Below are 7706 nucleotides of genomic sequence, written 5' to 3'. Positions count from 1 at the left end.
CTATCGGTATAGGAAACGGCTCTCTAGGCCGTGTAAGGTGTGAATAGCTGGTTAGGGCAGCTAGTGAGGTGGGGGTGCTAAGATTTTGTGCGGGTCAGCACAAAGAGAGGGTTTGAGTAACTTTGATGGGCTGTAAGCAAGGGGGTCAGCTAATGACCAGGCTTTACCTGTAGTCAAATTATTACTCAAAACACTGATGGTTCACAGGTTTGGTCACTATGAAGGTACCAAATACACAAACTGAAATAAAATCAGAAAGAGACAGAGGGAGAAGGAAGGGCTTTCCTTATTTAGTTTAAGATAGGAGGTATGACTACGCAGTTGTTCCTTGTTCAAAGGCATGCTGCAGTAGGGTCATAAATCTAGGGAGACTGTTAGCTAAGCTAGCAGGGACACATCAAACATCTCAAGGTAAATAAGCAGAAACACTAGGAAGTGTTTCTGGTCTTCTCAGGGCCTATGGCTCATGTAGCAGGCCTGACTGCTAAGGAGTAAGGAGAGACAGGAATTAGTCTACTAATGACCTGTACGGTTCATTAAGGGACATCAGTTGCTAGAACTGCTATAATCCTATACCGAGAGGGAAGACAGTGATGGTCAGATAAACTAAATAAGGAAAGAAAAATGAAAATATCCTAATGGCTTTAGGAAACTAAAGGAAAAGTAAGTAACTTGATTTAATTAAATTGGTGACTTAATTAAAATCAATTTAGCTTAACGGGTACATTCAAGCTAAACAAAGGTTAAAAAAAATGATATAAAATCCAAGCGAGGTAGACCAAAGTCAGAATAAATTAACACAGTTAAAACCCAAGTATGTGAGGAGGGCCAACCTAACTGAGTCTAAACAGAAGGCGATAGCACAACAGGAGGTGAAACCAAGAGAAAGGGGGAGAGAGAGGAGAGGAGTGGCTTGAACATTACATTTTACACTCACACATGTCTAAATGTTAGTCGGATGCTAACAGCTAACAGTTGAGGTAAAGGGCTTAACTTACATGCCTGTATGGCTGCTAAAGAGTTAGCTTTGGCTACACCCAGTTCTACTCAGTTTACACAAGGGTCTGTGACATGAATGCTGTTATCAGATTGAACCGGAAGAGGCTGCTCTCAACTTCCGGGGTCAGACGTTGCTAAGAGACCGATGCATGTTCACAACAACGAACAAGCTGAGCAGAACTTGCGCTGCCGTGAAACAGGCATGGGAAACTTACACGCAGTCAGTTATGACTTTTCGCATACAACTTCATTCACAAATCGAAACAGCACATTCACTTCACAGACAATGGCAAATTCCTAGTTAGCTAAACTAGAATTACACCATTAATTCGCTATTCATTTGTATAATCTTCATGATTACAATGATATGCGATAGTTACAAGAAGGCCTTAATTCGGAGAAATGAGGAACATCGCTCAAATCACCATTACAATAACAATACTGTAGCAAGATTTCTTCGTCGCTCAGTTTTAATATCAATGCAAGTGGGATTTCTTCGCCATGCAGATTATTTAATGCCGCTAATCTTAACTTTCCTTGTCAGACAAGACTTATGCATTTAAAGCTAAAAGTGGGGATTTCTTCGCCCAAATTTAGATGAATTTAATCATTTATGTGGGCTGTTAATCGGAGATTTCTTCGTCAGAGAAGACTTGCACATTTAAAGCTAAAAGTGGGGATTTCTTCGCCCAAATTCAGATTAATTAATTCTGGTACCATTTATACGGGCTGCTAATCTGAGATTTCTTCGTCAGAGAAGGCTTACGCTCTACTAACAACAGAAATTAGGATTTCTTCGCTAATATCAGGTTAGTTTCTTATCGTACGATTTAAAGATGTGTTATAGCATTGAACAAGTTTCTACTGCTCGTGGTAGGACACATTCAAGCTATAGTCTATCTGATGTTATCAGAAGCTGCATGTGTAAGACGTTAATAAAATTTATGAGACAAACACACAAGTTTGATATTGAATTCTGCTTGCAAATAATGTTTAAACGATCGCCTGCATTCTCCACCATTCTGTAGCAAATTTAGCTCAGAGGAAAATTTATATAAATAATTACAATTAATTATGATTAATTACAATTATTTATATCAGCTGCCAGTAGTAACTGTAGCAGAATTAATTTTCCATCAACTAATCTGTTCGCCAGGTGTTCCTGGTGGGTGGCAGGGCTGGATGTCTGAGGCATGCTGGTTCACTTGTGGGAACACGAGAGAGAAATGCAGACGGCAAATGCAAGTACGTAGAGAGGTGTTAGCTATCGGTATAGGAAACGGCTCTCTAGGCCGTGTAAGGTGTGAATAGCTGGTTAGGGCAGCTAGTGAGGTGGGGGTGCTAAGATTTTGTGCGGGTCAGCACAAAGAGAGGGTTTGAGTAACTTTGATGGGCTGTAAGCAAGGGGGTCAGCTAATGACCAGGCTTTACCTGTAGTCAAATTATTACTCAAAACACTGATGGTTCACAGGTTTGGTCACTATGAAGGTACCAAATACACAAACTGAAATAAAATCAGAAAGAGACAGAGGGAGAAGGAAGGGCTTTCCTTATTTAGTTTAAGATAGGAGGTATGACTACGCAGTTGTTCCTTGTTCAAAGGCATGCTGCAGTAGGGTCATAAATCTAGGGAGACTGTTAGCTAAGCTAGCAGGGACACATCAAACATCTCAAGGTAAATAAGCAGAAACACTAGGAAGTGTTTCTGGTCTTCTCAGGGCCTATGGCTCATGTAGCAGGCCTGACTGCTAAGGAGTAAGGAGAGACAGGAATTAGTCTACTAATGACCTGTACGGTTCATTAAGGGACATCAGTTGCTAGAACTGCTATAATCCTATACCGAGAGGGAAGACAGTGATGGTCAGATAAACTAAATAAGGAAAGAAAAATGAAAATATCCTAATGGCTTTAGGAAACTAAAGGAAAAGTAAGTAACTTGATTTAATTAAATTGGTGACTTAATTAAAATCAATTTAGCTTAACGGGTACATTCAAGCTAAACAAAGGTTAAAAAAAATGATATAAAATCCAAGCGAGGTAGACCAAAGTCAGAATAAATTAACACAGTTAAAACCCAAGTATGTGAGGAGGGCCAACCTAACTGAGTCTAAACAGAAGGCGATAGCACAACAGGAGGTGAAACCAAGAGAAAGGGGGAGAGAGAGGAGAGGAGTGGCTTGAACATTACATTTTACACTCACACATGTCTAAATGTTAGTCGGATGCTAACAGCTAACAGTTGAGGTAAAGGGCTTAACTTACATGCCTGTATGGCTGCTAAAGAGTTAGCTTTGGCTACACCCAGTTCTACTCAGTTTACACAAGGGTCTGTGACATGAATGCTGTTATCAGATTGAACCGGAAGAGGCTGCTCTCAACTTCCGGGGTCAGACGTTGCTAAGAGACCGATGCATGTTCACAACAACGAACAAGCTGAGCAGAACTTGCGCTGCCGTGAAACAGGCATGGGAAACTTACACGCAGTCAGTTATGACTTTTCGCATACAACTTCATTCACAAATCGAAACAGCACATTCACTTCACAGACAATGGCAAATTCCTAGTTAGCTAAACTAGAATTACACCATTAATTCGCTATTCATTTGTATAATCTTCATGATTACAATGATATGCGATAGTTACAAGAAGGCCTTAATTCGGAGAAATGAGGAACATCGCTCAAATCACCATTACAATAACAATACTGTAGCAAGATTTCTTCGTCGCTCAGTTTTAATATCAATGCAAGTGGGATTTCTTCGCCATGCAGATTATTTAATGCCGCTAATCTTAACTTTCCTTGTCAGACAAGACTTATGCATTTAAAAAAGCTAAAAGTGGGGATTTCTTCGCCCAAATTTAGATGAATTTAATCATTTATGTGGGCTGTTAATCGGAGATTTCTTCGTCAGAGAAGACTTGCACATTTAAAGCTAAAAGTGGGGATTTCTTCGCCCAAATTCAGATTAATTCATTCTGGTACCATTTATACGGGCTGCTAATCTGAGATTTCTTCGTCAGAGAAGGCTTACGCTCTACTAACAACAGAAATTAGGATTTCTTCGCTAATATCAGGTTAGTTTCTTATCGTACGATTTAAAGATGTGTTATAGCATTGAACAAGTTTCTACTGCTCGTGGTAGGACACATTCAAGCTATAGTCTATCTGATGTTATCAGAAGCTGCATGTGTAAGACGTTAATAAAATTTATGAGACAAACACACAAGTTTGATATTGAATTCTGCTTGCAAATAATGTTTAAACGATCGCCTGCATTCTCCACCATTCTGTAGCAAATTTAGCTCAGAGGAAAATTTATATAAATAATTACAATTAATTATGATTAATTACAATTATTTATATCAGCTGCCAGTAGTAACTGTAGCAGAATTAATTTTCCATCAACTAATCTGTTCGCCAATATAAGAAAATTATATTTTCTTGGCCACAGAAAATAACTTTCTTAAAGTACCATTGCATTAGAGCATGTAGCTCGAATCGGAATCGTAAAGGGACATTAATTTGCAAGGCAGAATTAGAATCAAAACTCATGTAATTTGTGCACAATAGTTTATTAACGAAGGACTAACACATAACTAATCTAAACAAACAAACATGAAGTCACTCATACATGGGGGAATGGTCAGTGAGAAGCAGTTAGAGAGAGAGAGAGACAAGGAAATGAAGCTATGAAAAGAGTCAGTTAACCACCTGCTGTGAAACCATCAGTGCTATCTACAGCTTATACTAAACCTCTGTTTGTTTAGTTAAGTGTACGATACTTGCATTGCCTTGGTCGTCGAACAAGTGTCCAAATGCAGTCTCTGGTGAAAGATGGTTTGGAGCAGTGGGGGTTTTGGAATTGCAATCACGTTCTTCCGGGTCTGAAGAGTGATGAATTCCAAAGATGTCCTGACTCGTTGGTGACTGGGAGTGTCTTCCCATGTGAAAAATGAAGAAGAACCAAGAGCTGAGAGGGACCCAGCTGAAGTCCTGTGATCTTTGGGGAATGGAAAGACAAGGCCGCAAGGCCTGGCGCACGCTTAGGGAAGTCCTGTAGAATTCTAGCTCATCTTCTTAGGTTCTCCAAGAACCACTGACTGGCTGAGGCGAGTCATGAAGATGAATTCCAGGGTTGAGTGGAACTGTCTGGCTCTTTGTGGTCAAGAGCCACAGCTCTGTATGTTGGGCCTGTCGGGCCCGCCGGGCATGCCCTGTGCCGGCTTAGGCTCCCCGTGGGTTCCTCCACACGGGCAGCAATCGGAAGATGTTACACACGAGTGAAGAGAGTGAAGAAGAAGGAAGAACTAGGGAGGCGGTCAACCGTTTGCCTTTAAGCTCTCTGGAGGCTGTGCCTCCAGGAGGTCCGCGAACCAATGGTAACTTTCGCCTTTGGAGGGAAAGTTTACGACTCTTTGTCTGTGAGCATGGTATTTTGCATATGTAATTCGATTGGGTGTTGATGCAAAAACTACTAAGGTTTCTTAAAACACTTAGAACAAAAAATTTACAAATGGCTGCACCCACTCTTATGGGAAACATAAGGTGGATAGCATGTTACAGCACAGTATGCAATGCTATTGCAAACAGGAACAAGTATATATAGAAATTTTCTGTCGGCGCGTTATTTGAGCGGTCTTTGTATTTCCACTGAGCATAAGCGGTACACGAGTGGAGCATTCATATGGGCCGTGCGCAACTCAACGGAATGCACATTCATAGAGCGGAATATTGAGCGGAGTGTCACATATTGAGTGGTGTGCGCTGAATACTGCCGGACTGCGTGGCAGATATTTTCGGCCGTTTATCTTTTTTCGAATTTCTATAAAAATCGGCTGTACACTAGCCTTGCCGCACACCCCTTATCATAACTCCGCGCCCCCCCAGTTTGGGAACCACTGCTTTAGAGGTTGCAGAAGTAGAAGGTCAGCTTGTCAGTGCTCAGACCATACGCTGCACACTGCAACAAGTTGGTTTGCATTGGCGTCATCCAAGAAGGAAGCCTCTTCTGAAGCTGGCTTACAAGAAAGACAATCTGTCCAAGAGCATGAATTACTGGAACCATGTCTTATGGTCTGATGAGACTAAGATAAACTTGTTTGGCTCAGATGGTGTCCATCTGGGGCTGCATGAATGCTGCTGGTACTGGGGAGCTGTGGTTCATTGAGGGAAACATGAATTCCATTTTGTACTGTACATTTCTGAAGCAGAACATGATGCCTTCCCTTCAGAAACTGGGCAGAACGGCAGTTTTTCAACATGATAATGACACACCGCCAAGATGACAATTGCTGAGGAAGGTGCAGGTGAAGGTGATCTGACCTGAACCCACTGAGCACCTATGGGGCATCCTCAAGCGGAAGGTGGAAAATCACCATGTGTCTAACATCCAGCAGCTCCATGATGTCATTATAGAGGATTTGAAGAGGATCCCTGCAACACCCTGTGCAGCTCTGGTGAATTCCAACACAAAATACTGACACTTTGGACACAGTTTTGAGAAGTTCACTTAGGGTGTACACACTTTTGTTGCTATAGAAAATGAGCAAAGAACATCATCACTGATTAGTCTAGCCTAGTCTAGTGCAAGTTTATGGATTTTAAAAAACACTTGCATTATAAGCCACCAGAGATGATCGTGGTCATGTTAGTCAATTCTTGTGTTTACATCAGCCGCACCCCCACCTGTGTTTCTACCCCCTATACTGCACACGTCTACGGCGTGCCTCCGACATGGCCACCGGAGCTGATCGCTATCACTCTAGTCAATGCCTGTGTTTATACCCGCTGCACTGAGGCTTGTTGAAGCATCCCAGAAGCGGCTCTCCCCGCTGCATCGCTAAAGTTAGACTAATCATCCACCTCATAGCTACCCACCCCCCAACCATTCAAATTTCAGTAGGCGGGATTTATTTTAATGATATTCTAATGGACTGCGCTGTGACATCATAACATCCGCAAAACAAACACTGTAGTCCAAAGGAGTCGTTTGTTGTAATTTTTGAAAAGGGATTTTTTTATAAACTAAATATCTCCTTTTGGAATGGACTTTGAAATTTGTAACTTTGTAGATCTTTTTTATGCCCAAACATACACACCACACACTGACTAAAATGCAAAAAGTGAAAAAGTATAATAGGACCCCTTTAAAGCAGCATGTGGCTGGTCCATGCTGCTAAAAGGTAAAAAACCTAGACTAACATTGCCCAATTCCTGTTACTCCGGACGTCCCCTGGAGTATGATACATTATTGTTTTTAGCTAAATTTTTATTTTATATATTTGTATTTTTAGCCAAAATATTATTAGAATAATCCATACATATTAAAACTTGGTAGACAGATAATTAATATTTTTAAGACATTATTAAGAATATAATTAATTAATAGATTATAGTCCCTTACTTTACCACACTGAAGGTGGCAACCCTAGTTGTTTCACTGCAGGAGTTTACAAACTACGTATTTGTACTCACACACAATCAGAAGTCACTGTTCTATCACTGAGATCAGGGGGATGACGCATAGATACATCACTCTTCAAAGACACACAGCTGGGCTCGAGAGATGCTGCTCTCTGGTTCTGATAATGAACAAAATCTCCATCCTCTCTCACCTCACTGGGACTCGTTTTTGAGGTGGTGTTTTTCTGCGTCTTCAAGATTTTATTTCTGCATTTGGAGGAAAAACACAACTGTTGTCTTTAGA

At 41.0% G+C, this 7706-nt stretch overlaps 1 protein-coding gene across 5 annotated transcripts in view; it reads right to left on the bottom strand.

Annotated features, from left to right (window-relative positions):
- The window catches only part of zmp:0000001020 (NACHT, LRR and PYD domains-containing protein 12), a 34060-nt gene that overhangs the window by 20154 nt on the left and 6200 nt on the right, over window positions 1-7706 (bottom strand). For 4 of the 5 annotated variants that reach the window (XM_051107646.1, XM_051107643.1, XM_051107648.1 and 1 more), the window contains exon 5: window positions 7475-7669. The exons of the other annotated variant lie outside the window; for it this stretch is intronic. In XM_051107646.1, coding sequence (XP_050963603.1) covers window positions 7475-7669 — 195 coding nt within the window. The remainder of the gene's footprint in view (window positions 1-7474; window positions 7670-7706) is intronic. 5 annotated transcript variants of the gene reach the window in all.

The sequence above is a fragment of the Labeo rohita genome, chromosome 4, assembly GCF_022985175.1.
Source record: "Labeo rohita strain BAU-BD-2019 chromosome 4, IGBB_LRoh.1.0, whole genome shotgun sequence".
Taxonomy (NCBI): Eukaryota; Metazoa; Chordata; class Actinopteri; order Cypriniformes; family Cyprinidae; genus Labeo; species Labeo rohita.
This window is presented reverse-complemented; position numbering and strand designations above follow the sequence as displayed.